This window comes from Prionailurus viverrinus, unplaced genomic scaffold (genome assembly GCF_022837055.1).
Source record: "Prionailurus viverrinus isolate Anna unplaced genomic scaffold, UM_Priviv_1.0 scaffold_33, whole genome shotgun sequence".
NCBI classification, from domain to species: Eukaryota; Metazoa; Chordata; class Mammalia; order Carnivora; family Felidae; genus Prionailurus; species Prionailurus viverrinus.
In genome coordinates, this window is record NW_025927604.1 from 1,706,215 (window position 1) to 1,725,874 (window position 19,660).

The 19,660-nt window shown below is 52.2% G+C and overlaps 1 protein-coding gene across 4 annotated transcripts in view; it reads right to left on the minus strand.

Annotated features, from left to right (window-relative positions):
* The window catches only part of SNTG2 (syntrophin gamma 2), a 136,610-nt gene that overhangs the window by 22,514 nt on the left and 94,436 nt on the right, over positions 1 to 19,660 (minus strand). For 3 of the 4 annotated variants that reach the window (XM_047845279.1, XM_047845278.1, XM_047845281.1), the window contains 2 exons: positions 13,809 to 13,880; positions 5,556 to 5,756 (listed from right to left, as the gene is read on the minus strand). In XM_047845279.1, the coding sequence (XP_047701235.1) occupies positions 5,556 to 5,756; positions 13,809 to 13,880 (273 nt within the window). The remainder of the gene's footprint in view (positions 1 to 5,555; positions 5,757 to 13,808; positions 13,881 to 19,660) is intronic. The other variant, XM_047845280.1, reaches the window with a different exon arrangement.

Below are 19,660 nucleotides of genomic sequence, written 5' to 3' on the forward strand. Positions count from 1 at the left end.
GGCTGCTGGGACGGCACCTGGAATCTCATCGACGGATCGGCGGCAGGGTCACTGACCTTTTAGCATCTCTGTGACTTCTGGGCCATGAACGAGTCTAGGTCTCCACTTAACGTGGGTTTCCTCTAACTTCTCTCTGAGCCACGCTTTGCAGTTTTGTTACAAGTCGTTTATGTGTTTCAGATTTGTCCACATTATTTCCTATTTTTGATGCTGTTACAAGTATTTTTTGTTGTCTGCTCTTTATATCAGGAAACGAAATGGATGTTTATACATTGACCTTGGATCTTGCAACTTTTTCTTGTAGCTGAACTCCCTTCTCTTGCAGATTCTGCCTGAGTTTCTAGTAGGAATGTCATGAAATCTGTGGGTAAAGACAGTTTACTCTTTCCCTTCCAACCTGGTGTCTCTTATTCATCTTTCTGGCTGTGGTCCTGGCTACTGCCTTCGGTAAATATCAATACAGGTGATGACAGGGGACAGCTTTGCCTATGCTCAGTCTTCGGGGACACAGTCTCTGGCCACTAAGCAGGATGTTACCTGTGGGCACTTCTGTGCCTTCCTAGCAGGTTAAGGAAAGTTTCTTCCATTTCTAGTTTGCTGAGTTTGTTAGATCAGATATGAAGTTGGATTTTGTCAAATATTTCCCTGGGTCTGTTGAAATAATGATAGGATTTTTCTCTTTTAAATTGTTAGCCTGATAGATTAATTTGATTGATTTTATTAAAAAAATTTTTTTAATGTTTATTTTTTAGACAGAGACAGAGCATGAACGGGGGAGGGTCAGAGAGAGAGGAAGACACAGAATCTGAAGCAGGCTCTAGGCTCTGAGCTGTTAGCACAGAGCCCGACGTGGGGCTCATACTCACAGACTGCGAGATCATGACCAGAGCTGAAGTCGGACACTTAACCCACTGAGCCACCTAGGTGCCCCTAATTTGATTGATTTTAGACATAAAACCAATGGTATTTTCCTAGGATAATTTTTTCCTAATTTGACATATTATTCCTGTTATAGAAGAAGTTACTGGATTTTATTAGGTAAAACTGTGTTTAGAATATTTATCTACACTCGTAAAGGACAATGGTCCATAGCTGTGTTTACTTTGCACGACCTTGTCCAACACTGGCCGTGGGGTGATGCTGGGCTCGTGGGAGCTTGAAAGCATTGCCTCCTACTTCCAATTTTCTGGGTTAGTTTGTGTGATTAGTTTTTCCTTTTTTTAATGTTTAGTACAACTCATCAATGACTCCATTTGGGACCGGAATTTCCTTCATGGGAAAGGACTCAGCAAAAACTCCACTTTTAAACCACAAATGGTATCATTTGGGTAACTCGTCTCCCTTTGAGGGAGGCTTGGTGGTTTGTGTCTTACAAGGATTGTGTCCATTCTGAGTTGTCAGATTTGTGTTAATTTTTAGAAATTGTTTATGTAATGTTCCCCGTGTCTTTAAATATCTGGGTAGTGACATTTTGTCCCTCATTCTTAATGCTTTTCCTTTTCATCAATCTGGCAAGACTTTCATTAATTTTTTGATCTTATAGAATCAAATTTCAGTTTCACTGATTTTCTGTTTTTCTTTGGTTTTCTGTCTAGTTCACTGATTTCTACTCCGACTTATCATATTTCTTTGCTTACTTTGGGTCAGACTGCCTGTTGTTTGTTTCCAGTTCCTTAGAAGAGGTTCGTTCTCTGGCTTTAGCGGCTGCTTGAGGCCACAGGACGTCGGACTGTAGAGTGACCCACGCTGCCCTGAGGTCGGCCCGGGCTCCGGCCACGTCTCCCGTCAAGACAGACAGGAGAACAAGTGTGTGTGCACATGCGTGTGAGTGCAAGAATGATGTCTGGAGATTCTTTTCCAGCAAAAAAGGACAAATCATTGGCCGGGTGACGTTCAGCTAACAAGCGGCAAAAGTTAACTTGGTTGGTTTTTGTCTGGTAGAGTCGGAAGACGCCTCCGTCCGGCGGGATGAGCCACCCGAGGGCCGATTTAGGAGGCTGCTATACCCCCCCCCCCCCCCCCCCCCCCCGCCGAGCAGGTTTTCCATCTACCCAGCAGGGGCATCTGGAAGCACCCGCGTTACAGCGTCTGCGTTCGGTGGGTTTCCCGAGGGCTCTGTGGACTGTGCCAACAACCCCGACTTCCCTCATTAATAAATTTAGGAACTACATGACATCCTTGGGCACGTGTTCACCTTACGTTTCCTCGAGAGTCATGACCTCAGCTTTACACGGTCTCCGTTTACTGGAGCCGGACAGGCTGCAGGTGCGGAGGCTGGTGGGAGGGGCACCCGCTCTCGAGGGTTTGCAGAGTGCGGACGCCGGCCACACGCCCCGTCTGAGCATCGTCCTGGCCCAACAACCAGCACAGTTACCTGTTGTGGAACCAAAATCTGTGAACGGAAAGCACCCCCCGCTGCTCTGGCAAGTGTCCCACGACCAGCAGGGGAGATGGTCTAAGCAGACACGGGGACCTCAAAGCTCGGCCGGTGGGGCCGGCAAGCCCTGGTTTGTCTGTAGGACGGCGAGGGTCTCGGTGCCTCGTCCTGTGAGCTCAGAAGCAGCCCACCCGATGCAGATACTCAGACCGCAGGCTGCTGCGAGGACACAGATCCTGTTTCGTTTTTCTTAAATTCCAACAGGATGTGGCTGGTATAGTTAAAATTTAGGTACACTGATGTGCACAAAACGCACAGCACTTTGCACGTCACCCAGCACCACGCGCACCCGATGCCGAGATAGGAGCAAACGTTGTTTGAAGAGTGGACGGCGGGACCGTGGACCACGGCAGGACCACGGCACGGGGACAGGACAGTGGGACAGTCGCGGCGGGACCCCGGCCTGCAGGCGACACGGCACGTACAGCCAGAGGACTTCCGTCTGGTGCCTGAGGGCACCTGTGGAGTTCTGTGACACAGGTGTCACTGGAAACGACTTTAGTTAAACGTGTTGAGCTGGAGACGGGCAGGGGTTGTAAACACCTGCTGGCACACCCCCGATTTGGAGGATTTCTCTGTGGGGTGCTGACCCCGCTGAGGTGCCCTGAGACGCTGCTGTGAGGAAACGGGCCACCAGTTCAAGTCCAGAACTTTCTTCCTGACGTCCTTATGGGGAAGCAGGGATGCGGTGACAGCCGGGGGGATGAAGCTCGCACACGGGAGGAGAACACGTCACAAACGTGTAAACCTTCTCGGGGTTTGAAGGCGGGGCCTCGGGAGGGGCGGAGTCCAAGCCAGGAACAGGAGAGACGCTGAATCAGGCAGAAATGGACGGGGCTGCGGAGGGGCCACTGAGCCCTTCCGAACGTGAGTCTTCTCATCCGTGAAAGAAAGAACACAGAAAACAGGGTCGCGTCTCAGATTTACTTTAAAAGATTAACACAGGGTACAAACTGCACACGGCCTGGCACGGGGGCACGTTAAGATTAGCATAATTCCCAGGGGTGCCTGGGTGGCTCAGTCGGTTAAGCGTCTGACTTCAGCTCAGGTCATGATCTTGCGGTTTGTGGGTTCGAGCCCCGCGTCGGGCTCCGTGTTGACAGCTCGGAGCCTGGAGCTGCTTCGGATTCTGTGTCTCCCTCTCTCTCTGCTCCTCCCCTGCTCGTGCTCTGTCTCTCTCTCTCAAAAATAAATAAACATTAAAAAAACCTTAAAAACAAATTAGTGTAATTCCCAGAGTGGCTCTCGTGTGCACACTATAATCGTTAATTTGCAGAGGAAGTGAAGGAGTTTAGGGAAATATTTTGCCCAAGTTCACGGAGGAAGAAACTGGCCACACATTCCAGAGCACGTCTGCCGTCCTTCCCGCCTCCGAGTCCAGAAAACTGAGAAATCGGGACAGAGTCCCCGGCACTGGATGCCACGCCAGGGGGCAGGAATCGCGAAGGATCCTGCTTCGGAAAGTGGGCGTGACGATTCAGACTGGGGAGGTCTTGGGGGAACTTCCTGTCCTGTACACGGAGACCCCACCACACACGCCGACCCCTCACACCGGACGGTCGCCGTCGCGGCCACGCTCGTCCTCGCCTGCCCGCGAAAGGCCCTCGCCATCTCAATCCTGGATTGTGGAGAGGCTCCCCGGAACCCACCGGCACGCTGCCCTCCCGTCCTGATCCAGACCCGGCGTCCTCCCTTCTACCCGCTGCCCCGCCAGCCCGTCTCTGGCTCTCCCCTCTCCCTACTCGCCCAAATACCGAGGACCCTGCGAGGGGAGCCGCCACCCCCTCCGGAGGCACTTCCCGACCATGCAAGCACGGGTGTCCCGTCCCCACTCTGGACCCAGGGGAGAAAGTCTGTTCTTTAAGGAGAGGCACCGTAATCCACCCAGGGCGGTTCGGACCCTCGCTCTGTTCCGACCGGCCGGGGCGAGACCGGCCTGCAGCCTCCGTGGCCATGGGGCATCAGGGTGCGTCTCCTGGGGTGCCCGTCCGCGACGCCCCCGTCCCCCACACACTGGGATGTCCCCCTGCCTGCAGCACAGCTGGGGACACTGGACACCAGCCGCCCGGCACACGCGGTGACGCAGGATGCCGTCTTCTTCCCACTTTCTGGGGCTGCAAGTGTGGTCACGATGAGCGTCCCTCAAGCTCCCATTTCTCCGCTGTCTGTGTTCAGGGCTCAGGGCTGTGAACAGTCGCCGGATGGGCCAACGAGTCCCCGCGACAGGCGAGTCGGTGTTCAGTGCCTCGGGACCCTTGCATCACCTGCCTGCTGGGGTCACCGAGCTGGCGCCTCTGGCACGTGGCCGCTCGCCGCAACGGAACCACATCCGGGGCCGCCCAGCCGGAGAGGGGGGCCCGGGGGAAGCTGTGACGTGTGTTTCTAGGAACATCTGAGTGTGACGTCGCCATGCAGACTGGCAGGTCGCAGTGACACCCAGTCAGGGACCCCCAGGCCCGAGCAGCCGCTGGAGAGTCGAAGCCACGCGGGGCCTTCCATTGAGAACGCGCGCTCCCAGACGAGGCGTGATCTCTGCACCAGGGCCGACGACACGGGGCTGGAGGTGGCCGCACGGTTGGCGGGAAGCCCCCTCCCTGACATCGCCGCGTGGACCTTCTGCCCGCGAAGGGTCCCACCGTTAACGACGCCGGGGGTCACGACCCCTGCCTGCTCACGCATTTGATGGACGCACGTTTCTGTCCCCCCGCCGACAAGGGCAGAAGCTCAGTCATGTGAACCACGTCATGTTCTCCCTCGGGTCCTGACGGCGGGAGCAAGGCCACCGGGTGCCTCGTCCGTGACAAACGCCCGGGGGACTTCACCGCAAATGAGCCACCTGCGCTGTCTGCTGGGAGCAGCCTGTGGCAGCGTGGCTCGTCAGGGGCGTGGACGTGCCCCCCCGCCCCCTCCATGGAAAGCCCGTGGCTCTCTGCAAACGTGAAATGCGCCCCCTCGCGCTCTCCCGTGGTGACCCGTCACCTGCCACGGACGCTGACCTGGTGGCTCAGGTCAGAATGCTCAGCTTTCAAAGATTCGTTTTTGTCTGGAACGGCGGCGCACCTGATGGCGAGGTCGCGCCCCACCCGAGTTCTCCCGCGGGAGGGTGGGAGGCGCTTACCCTGCTTCTCTGAACTTCCTTGAAAGTGGCCCTCTGGAAAGACCTCTCCCAGGCGGCCAGCTCGCTCCCCAGGTCCACGCTGAAGACGCGACTCTGGCCGTGGCCGACCAGGACGCTGAAGCTGAACGGCCGCTGGGGCGCGAAGCCAGGAGGACCCAGGTGACAGTCTTCGTGGAGCCAGCCGTCGTCCGCCCGCCAGAGCTGGAAAACAGAACGCGTCAGGGCGTTAGTGCGGGAGGGGGTCCCGGCCGAGGGCCGAGGCCCCACGGCCACCAGATGGGGACACGGAGCCACTGTGGACCCGGCCACACGGGGAGCCCCGTTCAGGGCAGGGCCGTCCTCCCACGTGGCAGCTGTGGAAATGAGCCCGAAACAGATTTAGGTAAATCCCACCCAAAGCAGCTTTCACTTAAAGTAGCGGTAACCACAGCGTCCGCTTCAGCGTCTCACTGGAAGGTCTGGTCACGGGACCCAGGTGCCCTGATCTGGCATGAACACGGCCCTAACCAGGCCCCTCGCCGCCGGGTCGCGGGGCATCACCGGCTCTTCTGTCCTGGGCAAAAGGACCCCTGCTCAGAACCCCCCCGAGGCACCGCAGGACCCCCAGCCGTCCAAGGCGTACTTGTATCATCCCAGGGTCCTGGCCACACAGAACCAATGTCCAGAAACATCCCGAGAGCAAAGGTTGAGGCAGAGGAGCCCTGGATGCAGTGGACATCGGGTGCACACAGACATCGGGTGTGTGCACTTCCTTCCCGAGTCGGTGGCAGATGCAGCTAAGGAGAGGGTGACTCTGGGCCTCACTGGTCTCGGGTCAGCACAGCCCAGGACTGGACGCTCAGGGGACGCAGTGCTGCACGCGGCAGGCAGCGCCCGGCGAGTCTCCCCTCCCTCTGTGTGCTGGCCTGCACACGCCCCTCTTCTGCTCTCCACACACACACACGTACTTGCATACGCCCCTCTTCCCGTCCACACACACACACGTACTTGCATACGCATACTCACACACGCACACACACGTACTTGCATACGCATACTCACACACGCACACATGTACGTAAGCATGCACCTTCCTCTACTCACAGCGTGCTCCGGCCTGCACCTGCCCCTCATCCCTCTCTCCACACGCACACACATCTGCACACACACGCGCACCCGCACTGCCCAGGCGCTGATCCTCCACGTGGACTGTGCCTCAACCACCTTGTCCAGTGAAGGGGACAGAGGGCAGACTCCTCGCCAAGGGACCCCGGTGTTCACCGTGGCTCAGGTGTGCAGGTAAAAGAGACTACGGATGTGTGCAGGCGGCTCGTGGGTTCTGGGGGCTCCTGATTCTCCTCCGGCCTCGGGACGTCTCTGCAGGGTTCGCCTGTGCGCCCTGTCCCTGCTGTTGGTCCTTAGCGGTGTTTGCACCTGCACATGGTCAGATTCCTCCTGCCTCACAGGCGGGTGCACATGTGTGTGCGTGCCTGTGCACGTGCGGGTGTGGTGTGTGTTCCTAGCCCTAAACGAACCCTGGGCACAGAGACTGCGCCCTGATTTTGGACCCCGCCCCCCGATCTTTCACATGAGACTGCCCATCATAAACCACGAGTACATCCTAGTCACCGACACAACGTCTCAGAAATCGGGTCTGCAAGTACTGAACTTAACTGTCTAGACCGCCGACCTAAGGAGACGGTTCGGGAAGCGTCTGTGTGGGCGATGCCGCCAGTGGGACGGCCAATTGCGCTCTCCTGTCCCTGGTTACACTGGGAGCTCGTATTTCCATAGGAGGAACACAGGACTTTCTGTGCCAAGGGTTAGCTGTCCACCTCTGAGGCTGTTTTGGGCTTTAAGACGCAGGCACAGGAGGGGGTCAGGCGCTGAGAGTGGCAGCACAGAGAAAGCACGAGCCACCAGTGCCCCCAGTGCCTGTTAGGTCCTCACGCATTTGCACAAAAGCACGTTGTGATTGAGGCGCTGCTGAGCGGAGAGACGGGGTCTGAGCTCACACGCGGCTGGCGGGCTTCCGACAGTCGACAGTCGGGGCCAGTCCTGGAGCAGGAGCGGACCCCCTGCCGGCCCCGTAAGCATACAGAACCCCGCACGTCCCCTTTTCTGACAACGAAACAAAAAGAGCACATTTAAAAATTACCTGGAGTTTTCCCACTCCTGTGTATTTGCTCTATGTACTTATTTGCACATTTGAAATTATTGTATCAATGCAGAGAACGCGAAAGAGAAATAGTTCTGCTAGGGCTACTCTGTATGCCGCCTGTGGGTTTTATCCCCTCCAAATGCAGTGTCTGCACATGTACCTCTGCACGTAGTGGGGTTTTTAATAGACTACTTAAATAGACGGTTTTAAGAGACTACTTAAAATACATAATGTTAGGTTTCTAAGTATTGCTCAGTGATATTGTTATAATTCTCCAAATGGCCACTACCTTAAGGAGCAGAATTTAGATTTTCACCTACATGGCGATGTGACTCTTGAATTACTTATTTAGATCAGTTGTGAGGAGCAAGGTCACTTTTCAAGGAGTAACGTGTTTGCCACTCAAACCAGTGAGCGGAGCTCTGCCTTTACGGACAAATACGAGGAAATACAGATCGCTCTGGGAGCAGCCTGGGAAGTCCCAGGGAAGAACACGGAAGGATTTCGGGGATGACATTACTTTCTGAAGCACAGAAAACAACATTAATGTCAGTGACCTTGGTGGTCCGTATGGAGCTCATTTCCACAGACATTTCTTGTGGCCTCCGTGTGAGACGATAACTCAGTCAACAGGGCTCGGAAATGAGCCGCCAGGCTGGGAGGTGAGTGGCTCCCCCCTCCCCGGATGCACCCACAGCATCTGCATTAGAACACCTGGTTTTAAGCCCCTCGGAGCTGCAAATCCCGTTAAGGGCCAGCTCCCTCCCCCCTCCCCCCACCCCCCAGGACCTGGACGTGTCCGAGGAACACAAACATCCAGGAACGCTGTGCCCCTGCACGGTGTCAGGACTATTCCAAGTTGCAGAACTCTGTCCTACCGTGAAGACAGACAGCTCACTTTGACTCTGGGTCACACAGTGGCCCGGGCTCCCTCTCCCGACCCCACCCCAGCCCTCAGAGACCCTTTGTAGCAAAGCCCTGGAGCCAACCCCCACCCCCCAACCCTGTGCAGGGTCCTCCCTGATGCAGGTGCAAGTTCTCGGCTCAAGGGAGGGGCTTCCAGACATTCACGGAGGAGGACAGGAGCCCCTTCCCTGGGGTCCCAGCTGCCTGGCGGGCCACTGGAGAGCAGGCTGAAAATTCTTACTGCGGACTCTAGACAGATTCCAGGGACTCCAAGGGTCCCAAGGAGTGGAACAGAATAGGATTTAAGATGACCCCGGGTCGGGAACTTACTAGCCACCCTGTGCTTATGGGCTCTGAGCCCGAAGATAAGGAGGATTCGCTCCCCGTACGAGAGGATTAACTCCGATGTAAACGGGGGGCTTAGCAAGGCCCTGGGCAGGCATCCCACAGAGGTAGATGCTGCTATCTAGATCCTCTGCCAAATGTGAGTTAACTTAAATTTTAACCGAAAAATTTCAGGTTGGGTATTCTTCCGTTGGAGGACACATCCCCCTCCTCTCCCGCCAGACTCCCCAGAGTCGACTGGCGCTTCTGTTTGCCGCTGTCTGTGAGCCGCGTACAACCTACATGTGCAATCAAAGCCCATGGATGCAATTTTCTCATCTATTTGTGATGAGAGTTGAAATAGAGAATACGTAATTGAAGAATCGGAAAAAGTAGGGGCGCCTGGGTGGCTCAGTCGGTTGAGCATCCAACTTTGGCTCAGGTCACAATCTCACGGTCTGTGAGTTCGAGCCCCGTGTCGGGCTCTGTGCTGACACCTCAGATCCTGGAGCTGCTTCGGATTCTCTCTACCCCTCCCACACTCTCTCTCTACCCCTCTCTCTCTACCCCTCCCACACTCGTGTTATGTCTCTCTCTCTCAAAAATGAATGAACTTACAAAAAAAAGAACCAGAAAAAGTCATTTCTTAGAAGAAAGTCAGAGAAACAAACATACAACAACAGGATTCATTCCTGGATGGAATACTAATGGCCGTACTTGGAAACAGTCGTTCTGACGCAAATCATTAACAACTGTTGCTGATGGTGCCAGTTCTTCTGATATCGTACATTTATTTCAACCTTTGAAAAGCGAATTAAATGCTTATAAATAAGTTTAGATTTGTATGTGCACAATGATCATCCACAACTAAAGGTGTGTACCAAAGGGGGTATCATTTTGTAGAATCGCCATTTAGGACATCCAAATAAGACATTCGACTGACAGAACACGATCTCCTTTTTAAAGAAGTTCCATGCTACAAAATTATCCTTATTATTATTATTTGCGCCATATGGGATTAATATATGTGCTGTGGCTGTTCTCCCGACCAATGTAATGGTTTGCTAATCATTTCACAACATGTTTACTGGTCTTCCTGGAAGAAATGCTGGATAAAAACAGAAACGGCTGCACAGTTATTAACGAAGCACGTCTGTACAAAATGACGGTCTTTGAAACACATCCCGACACCAAAAGAGCACCTCAGACGCGGGAAAGCCGTGTAAAAGCCAGAATGCGACAATGTGGAACTTTTGTAAAATAAAGGGGAAAGACATAAAATTTTCCTCTACAATTATCTCGTGGAATATCGACGAATGAAAATCGACACGTATAAATTGTCACGAGAATCACTTCAACATAATGGTTCCTTCTCCCACTGTGATAATAGTATTATGGGGACGTATTTCCCTCGTAGGTGTTATTATTACATGCAGCTTAAAATTCCAGACCTAAATTTAAAATTATTTTTGAGGACATTTTCCATTTAAGGAGGCATATCAAAATTTAAAACATTAAATTTTCATTCAAAACTTCTAACTTTTGACTAATGACTCCTGGGGGTCAAATTCTCAGACAAAACACATGAAAAACGGCATTGAATATATTTTTACTTTCCGCTTCGGTACAGACTTCCTACTTTGCTGTGCGCACTCCTGCGTGAGAAAGACACAGGAGCGTCCCACCTGGGGCACAGCGCTCTCCTGTACCGGGACTCAGACACGGCTTCCTCCCCTTGCGGAGAGGCTCGGACCTCAAGGCTGTGCCTCTTACCCCTGACCTGGGCCTCATCTGCCACGAAGTCAAAGCTCTCCATCCATCCGGGCTGTTTTGTTGCTGGAAGAAATTAGTCCTTGACGGAAACGTCCCCAGAATGAAGGGAAGCCCCCAGCTGGTAGGACACGTCTCCCAGACTCGTGCCGCAGATGATGTGGTCAAGGCTTAGCTGTTGGCCTCTTTAGGGGACGTCTGGAGACAGCTTCCCTCCAAGTGTATGTAACTCACTTCTGATACCTCACTGAAGCCCGAGGGTTGACCAGCCGCCCCCACCCCCAGCAACAAGCATGGTCTGGCCAAGGACAGTCTGCTCCCCGCCACGCTGTGGCCAGTACCGTAGTGTGGGCCTCACGTGGTCTCTTCCTACGTGTGCATACCTACATACCATATAGAGGATGTGTATCACACGTCATCTGTGTCATATATGTTTAGTGACCCGCTTCTCACCAACAGAATATGGTGGAAATGGCTGTCTCTGGTGGAGACGGCGGCCTCTGGCCAACTCAGCAAGGAGCCGAGCCCCCCCCAGTCCAGCATCTTCCAGCAACCGAATTCCACTGACCTCCACTAGTGGGCCTGCAAGGAGACCTTCCACAGAGTGCGGTTCAGCTGGGGCCATAGGCCTTAGGCTGAAATCAGACTCCTCTCGTGACCAGCTGTGGGACGGATGATTCCTGAGACAATGTGTGTTGTTTTACACGCCCAGATCACACTCACAGGTCTCTGACTTCACATTTCAGTGAGTGACTTACTAATGGAGCAAATGAGTTTCAACTACTGTGGAAAGGAGAGTGGAAAGGAAGGAAGAAACGGGCACCTGAGCGGCTCAGGAGGCTGAGCGTCTGACTCCTGATTTTGGCTCAGGTCATGATCTCACAGGTCGTGGGATCGAGCCCCGCGTTGGGCTCTGTGCCGACAGTGCGGAGCCTGCTTGGGATTCTCTCTCTCCCTCTCTCTGCCTCTCCCCTCCTCGCTCTCTCTCTCTCTCTCAAAATAAATAAGTAAACATTAAAAAATTAAAAAAAAGGAGGTATAATTAACGTACAATTATGATCCCTACTGGCATTGTTAACAACAACTAATATTCTCATGGTTTTGTAAAGGTTGTTAATACAACCAGGCCTCTCATCACGAAGGTTCCATCCAATGACGCAGAGGAATTCATTAGTGTTGTAAAATGATACTTACTGACAAGGAGGTGTCAAAGCACAAATGCTGCACACACGACATGAGACTTAGCACCGCAGAAACTTCCAGAATGAACACAGGTGTCTGGGCCACATCTCAAATAAAATGAAACCATTAGCTCTGCTTTAAAGCTCCCTCCGGGTGATTTCCTCGTAAGACAAGGCTGAGAATCACCGGCAGGTGCATCCCTGGCCCTGTGGTGTGGGAGAATCACGGCTCCCGGGATGCAGAGGGCAGGAGGGGACCTCAAAAATGCCCTAAAAAGGCCGTGTTCGGTGAGCACTTCCTTATGGCCGGGGCGTTTGGTCATCACACAATTAACACAACCCTGCAGAGGGTCACAAAATATAGACGACAACAGGTTATTATCACCCCATTTTACAGATGAGGAAACTGAGGCATAAAGAAACAAAGTAAAATTTCAGGTGGTAGAGTCAGCCCTGTCTACATCGAGAGCACGTGCTTCACACACAACAGCAGACCCTCTGTGGCACATTCACTGGGTGCATTCATTTCCTGCCTGTGGACTGTGGGTCAGCCAGACGTCAGCAGGTCCAGGACAGCTGGCTGAGGGCACCGCCTCCCGTGTCTCCTCCCCTGTGATGGGTGGTGATGGCCCTGGCTTCTCACTGAGCAGGGGCAGGAGGCCAGAGACAAGCCTCCCCCCCAGCCTGGGCACAAGTCACAGCTGGGAGCACCCCTGGGCCCAAAGCAGGCGCCTCCGGGTCACCGGGATGGGGTGGGACTGACCTCTTCCCGCCTGGCGGAGTCCCCTGAGCCGCTCAGTGACCAGGTTTTGCATTTCCCAACCTCTGTATCATTCAGTGTGACCTGAGGTCTGCTAAAAGCCCATCCGTGAGACGCCCGTGTCTCCTGGCTGGTGTAGCCTGGTGCAATCCCCACTCAAATCCCCAGTTGTCTTCTTCTCCGACATGTCAACGCGTGACAACTGCAAGCAAGCAGGAGTCGCACAGAGCGCTCCCAGGAAACCCCGACCCCTGACCTCATGAGTCCCAGATGAGGTGTCAGCCCAGGAGAAATGGAAAACTTGTTTCGTGGCAATGGATTCGATACTTTGGAACTGGGTGATTCGAAAGCTTGGGATGGATGTTATTGGTAAAACTTTGCCCTTTCTTAGCCAGTGAATACTTTCCCTCTAATAGACGTGGAATATTTGATCAGTCATTCTGGTCCGCTTGGGCCAGACTTTGAAAAGAAAAGCTGGGAAGCTGGGGTCTGTATCTGACCTGTTAAAAACAATGGCAATGACAACAATACACCTAAGATCCTGGAACATATTACTGTAAGAGGCAGTGACTAAAACACTCTCTCCCCAGTATGTGTGCACATACACACTTGTGCACGCTCTATCGATCCACCGGTCCACCCACCCATCCACCCACCCACCAATCCACCAATCCATCCAACCATGCATCCTTCCTTCCTTCCATCCATCCACCCACTCACCAACTCATCCATCCATCCATCCATCATCCATCTATCCACCAACTCATCCATCCATCCATCCATCCATCCATCCATCCATCCGTGCATCCATGCATCCTTCCTTCCTTCTTTCCTTCCTACCTTCCTTCCTTCCTTCCTTCCATCCACCCACCAACTCATCCATCCATCCATCCATCCATCCATCCATTCATCCGTGCATCCATGCTTCCTTCCATCCATCCATCCATCCATCCATCCATCCATCCACCCACCCACCAACTCATCCATCCATCCATCCATCCATCCATCCATCCATCCATCCATCTGCGTGAACAGCAGGATGGCAAGTTTCAGGATGGGGAAATGTTATGAATACAGAAGATTTTCAGGTTATCTTACTATCTCAATGGACTCTTAAACCCAAAGGCACATCTTACTTCCATGAGCGCATCTCACGTGCAAAGGATACCTACCTTGTGAAGTTTAAATAGTACCTCACAGAGGTTGTAGGTTTTTTCTGCCCGTACCCAGTCTAATGTGCTTACCTGCAAGAAATGTAAGATACATACATAAATCATAAGCATTTTCTTGTTTAAAAAAAGGCGACTATGTGAGGTGGTGGATGTGCTCATTAGCCCGGCTGTGGGAATCATTTTACACAGGCACACATGTCAAGCCATCATGTTATTCACTTTAACTATTTACAACTTTATCTGTTAATTGTACCTCGTAAAGCTGGGAAGGATTTTAAAGGAGACACAAAAACAAGCATGCTTGTTGGATTACTTTCAGTTGGGTAAATGTAAACATTTACAGCAATGGAGTCAACGTGTCTTTACCTTAATTAAATTCTCCGCCACGAGGAGGGCAGTAGGACACCAAACCTCGCCTGTGGCAGGGGATTGACAGAGAACTTGTGCTCACCGCACCAGTCGGTAACGTAGGGGCTCATCTATTACACTCACTTGGGTACGGTTTTAGAATTCGTTCCGGACTCCTCATACATTAAGTTATGGACCAATTTTCGGTCCCGTCTGGGGAGCTTACTGAGAGGGTGGCTAGTTTGTGTGTGACAGTGTGCTGCGTGTCCAGTCTTGAGACTTAGGATAACTCACTGGTCTGCTCTGTTCCAGAAACGAATACAAATTGGTTGACTTACCAATTTAATCGAACATGTTTCTGATTGGCCTGATTGCCTTTCACAACCATTTTAGCAATGATAATGAAGACATCGTCCAACTTTTCAATGGTGTTCTATGGACTGCAATTCATGTTCACTTACATGCTGTACATGAAAATATTTCGTGTAGAAAAATCTGAAATACTCAACACTGTAACAAATTTTGACTGTGATTGCTTACCCGGTGGCTACCTTGCAGCCACTAAACACACAAATAAGAATGAAAATACTCAGAGGTTCACCGTGTCTTTGAAATGAAAGTACATGATGTACGTAGTTGGTGACCTTCTTGAAATTGTTCCACCAAATAAATACTGGGACGTAACCAGGCATTTCGAGCCCATCACCTGAGAATGTTTCACCAAATAGTTAATGATGTGAAATTACACTGGCATGTTGCCACTTCATATTAACTGATCCAGAGGCAAGTCAGTCATTGCTCTTGTGATTAACAAAACACGAAAATGGTAAAATATAAAGGTGGGAAGGTCAATCACAGTCATAATTGGAAGGTAATTTGGGGGCAAAGTAGAGCATTTAGGCTGCAGCAATGAAGGCAGACACAATTTTTAATTTTTCCAGTTATAACAATGCTGCCTATTTTTGGAGAACCGTGAAAAAGAAAAAAATGGCATTATTCAGAATGTCCTTCCTTAGTAGTTCCCTGTTGCTGTAAATAGGCATGGCTACGCACACTTGTTCAGTGCGCGTGTTGGCCGTTGTCAAGCTTTGCTACGTGAACCCTTCTCTGGCTCAGCCAAAGCACAAACACAAAGTATTCTTAAGTTTCCGCTTGACGTAAATTATCTCCAGAATATTCGTGATGCCCGTCAGGGCTGCCTCCACCTTCTATTTTATTAGTTACGACTCTAGACGCTATCTGGGCTGCACCAACCTAACACTAAAGCCAACAAGCTCCCAGGCAGGGGCCATCTAGGACGTGGCTGTCCCCAAGAAAACCAAGATGGGTGGCATCTACGTGTATTTGTATAATTAGAAGGGAAATAGAAAGTTCAGCCTTGGAGGTTTGTAGGACAGCGGTGAGTGATGGATGAAATCTCAGAAGTGGACATTCCTAGAGTTGTGAACTAACCCTGAATGCAGGCAGGTGTCACCTTTGAAGCAGGTTCCTGGCCCCATGGGGGTGATTCAGACTTAGCCAGTGTGGGAAGGGGCTCAGAGATCCTGGTTTTACATTTGAGTAAATTTACTACTGAGGCCACGTGAACCAGCAGCCTTGCCATCACCTGGGAACCTCAGGACCCACCACAGACTGGTCAGATCAGAATCTTGTCTCAAAAATACGCCCAGGTGGGGCACCTGGGGGGCTCGGCTGGTTGAGGGTCCGACTCGTGGTTTCAGCTCAGGCCATGATCCCAGGGTTGAGGGACCGAGCCCCACGTCCGGCTCCACGCTGAGCATGGAACGTTCTTGAGATTCTCTCTCTCCCGCTCTCTCTGCCCATCCGCACCGTTGGTGTGGGCTTGTTCTCTCTCTCTCAAAATAAATAAATAAACTTAAAAAAAATATGTGCAAGCAATGCCCCTGTTGTGATGATGTCTTAAGAAAATAATCCAAGGGTTACAAGCCTAACCCCTTTTAAAAGGAAAGGCAGACAGACAGGCGGTGGGGGCCGGAGCAGACGCCTATTCGGTCAGAACTCCTTGCTCTGCGAACCAGATGCTCCACGACGTAACCTGCTGATTTCGGAGGCCCTCAGGTGGACGGACCCAGCTGAAGGATCTTCCCTGCCTCTCAGGAGGGGCGAGACCCTCTGATAGGAAGGGAGGGATGTGGAGTGACACTCGGAGCCGTCACCGTGCCTGCCTGTCTCCGGAGAAATACCTCCCTGGACGGGAATGAGACGTGATCCCCTGATCCTTACGCTCCTTCCCGGCGACTCAGAAATCAAGGAAGGGAAAAATGATCCACGATGAAATCTCAGCGTTTCCAGCCAGCAGGCAACAAAATGGAACTAACCAGCCTTTGCAACGTGGAAGAAAAGCGTGAAGGTCTGTAACCCCAGGCCACTGATGCCTTTCCCGAGTCCTGGGAGTTGACAGTTTGTTTCCTCCGGCCACATCTGACTTGGAATGTAGCAGCAACTTCAGGCTGGAAATGCACTATCTTGGCGTCCTTCAATCTCATTGGGGAACACCTCCCGGTGGCCCCAGAGGGGACACAGAATAATTCTGCATCAGACACACAAGTATCTAGTGTTTCTTCAATCTACAAACCTTCAAATGAGTTATTTCTTTCCAGGTAAAAATTTTTAAATGATAGAATACATTTGCCTAATTGACATTCTTAAAGTTGCTTCTACTATTCCCTGCATATTCATAAGGAACTGCCACATAATTTATACGTTAATGCTGTACGATGCTGTAAAATTGACTTCGTGACTGTTATTAACACATTTTAATGATTTTTGAAAGCACGTTGCTCACGTTTTCTCAGATGCCAACTTGCAAGTCAGAAATAACCTGCTGGCTGGAAGGAGAGCACAGTGATGAGAACAACCCCGGCTTTCGTCGGCCCGTGTGAGCACCTAGGAGGGCCCGAGGCCGGGCCAGCCCCCAGCCCTGGGCTCTGCCTCCTCCGGGCAGGACCTTGAGCCGGAAACTGCGGACGCCCCCCCCGCGCCTCTCTTCCACTTTCTGCCCTTCTTTTCCGTCCTCTGCTTCAACATCATCCCTTTGGCTCGACCTGATGAAGCTCAGAAGCCATCCTCGAATACGGGACTTTCTCACGGGACAGCGACAGCGACTGGTGGGGGACATCTGCGAATTTACCTCCCCTGGACCCTGCTCTCCCAAGAGGGTCCTCGTTTACCGAGTCGGAGAGATCGTCTCTCTCCTGTGCCCCCATCCCCCCTCTGCTCAGTGTCCGTGCGGAGCACGGCGGTGTGCTCACTGCGCTGCCTGGGGGCCAGGGCGGGAAACCGGCCCGGAGGTGTGTGGGGCGTGACCAGTGGTCGTCTCGCGTCTTCTGTCACCAGAGCATAAGTCACTGTGTACAGATGCTGCGAACGTAACGTAGGGCTGTTACAGATTTGGGCAAAGCAGACACTGTGATCGGCTGCAGGACACAAGCCCCGGCCGGACCGAAATACCTGCCAACAGCGAGGTCGGATTCCCTTGCCGTATTCTGGGTACTGCTCTCACAACGAGACTTGCCGAGCACCAATACCAAAGTCCACCTGTTAACTTTAAATGCTCTGGCGTCTTCAACCACGTCTACGAACACGTAGGTGCGGTCTCTCGGGGCTCACAGCGACCCTGCGGGGGGGAGGGGGGCGGCGGCTGCCGTCTGCTGTCCCTGTCCCCAAAGCGAGCAGACTATCGAATGAAGGGGGAATAACACACCTAGTCCCACAGCCAGTGATTACAATGCACAACTTATTCCACCAAACCACTCTTTCCCTGGGGTTTTTCAGACTGAAACTTCTTCGTTGTCTTACAAAGTCTTCCGAGTCCCCATTTAAAAATAGGCTTTTATTATTTTGGATAATGCATGAAAACGGTTTGTTTAAACAAGCATAATACCATTAAGTGATGGGGGAGTTTGATTTTTTTCTATTTAAAAAGTAAACATGTTTCTGCTTGTGCACAAGGACCTTGGAAGTCCCTGCTCCGGTGTAACAAGTGAGAACCTCGACAGACTCTTCACAGATCCGTGAGAGCCACAGGGGAGGACACAGGGCGCACCACGCCCCGAAGACAGGTCAGGAGGTGTGGAGTCCACGGCGGGCACCAGGGCAGGCGGGAAAATCTGGCCTGTCATTAGTGAGCTGCTGAGAGTTAAAAACTGCAGGGCCACCCAGTCACAGGGTGGGGGAGACCCCCCAACAGTGTGAGATTTACCTGCAGGAGCTCAACCAGGTTCCCACAGAAAACACCGGGGAAAGTCCCTTCGGAGACGTTTGAAATGTCCCAGAGCCCAGCTCTGCACAGGCCTGCCCTCAGGGAGGCTGGTCAGTCAGACCGGAACCTGGTGGGGTTTCATCAGAGCCTCCCTGCGCAGGGGAAGGGACATCCCAAGTCCAGTCCCCCACCCACCCTGCCCCACAGAAGGGGGTAGATAAACCAGAGAACGTTGGGGAGGCTCAGAGTCCAGGGGCTCAGACTCACGAGGGACTGACACATCATCACAGGACCTCATATCCCGGCCGTTTTTACCCGGAACATCGTGTCTGTTAAGAAATTAACTTCCGTGAGAACTCAGCCTAGCCATTCCCAGGACGTTACTTTGTGGATGCAGACGTTCTAACCTTCATATGCATATGGAGGCAAAGGATCCCGACAGGCAGCCTGATATTGAGGGAGAAAGGTTGGAAAACTGACACCAACCAACTTCAAGACTTACTACAAAGCTACAGCGTTCACCACAGGTGGTTTAGAGCCACACAGATCAATGGATCAGAGAGAGCTCCTAATCCCATATAGTCACTGACGGTTCACAAGGGAGCAAAGAAAACAGAACAGAGCCTAGACGGTCTTTCATCAAGTGACTGGGGAACAAGGGGACGTCCGTGTGCAAAATAATCAATCTCGACCCAGACCTTACACGCCTGACGAAAAGCTCAGCATCAGTCAGAATCAAAATGCAAAATGTAAGACTCCTAAAACATAACATCGGGGACACCTAGGTGACCTTGGGGGTGATGATGACCTTTTGATCCAACACCACAGACGGGATCCATGAAGGGAAGAACCAATGAGCTGGACTCCATTAAGGTTAAAAACACTGCTCTGAGAAAGACAAAGAGAGAAAGAGGACGAGCCACAGACCGGGAGAAAATATTTGCCAAAGACACATCCAAGAAAGGACTGTTACCCAAAACATACAAAGAACTCTTAAAACTCAACAGTTAGCGAACAACCTGAGTAAAAAAATAGGCCGAAGACCTCAACAGATGCCTCCCCAGTGAAGAGACAAAGAAAGGCAGCAGATGCCTCACTCGTCTTCCGCGAAACGCAAGTTAAAACCACACGGGGTCCCACCGCACACCCGTGAGAATGGCCACAATCCGGATCCCCGACAACGGCAGGTGCTGGCGAGGACGTGGGGCAGGAACGCCCACTCGTGGCAGGTCGCGACGCAGAATGGTGCGGCCCCTTTGGAAGACAGTGTGGAGCCTCCTCA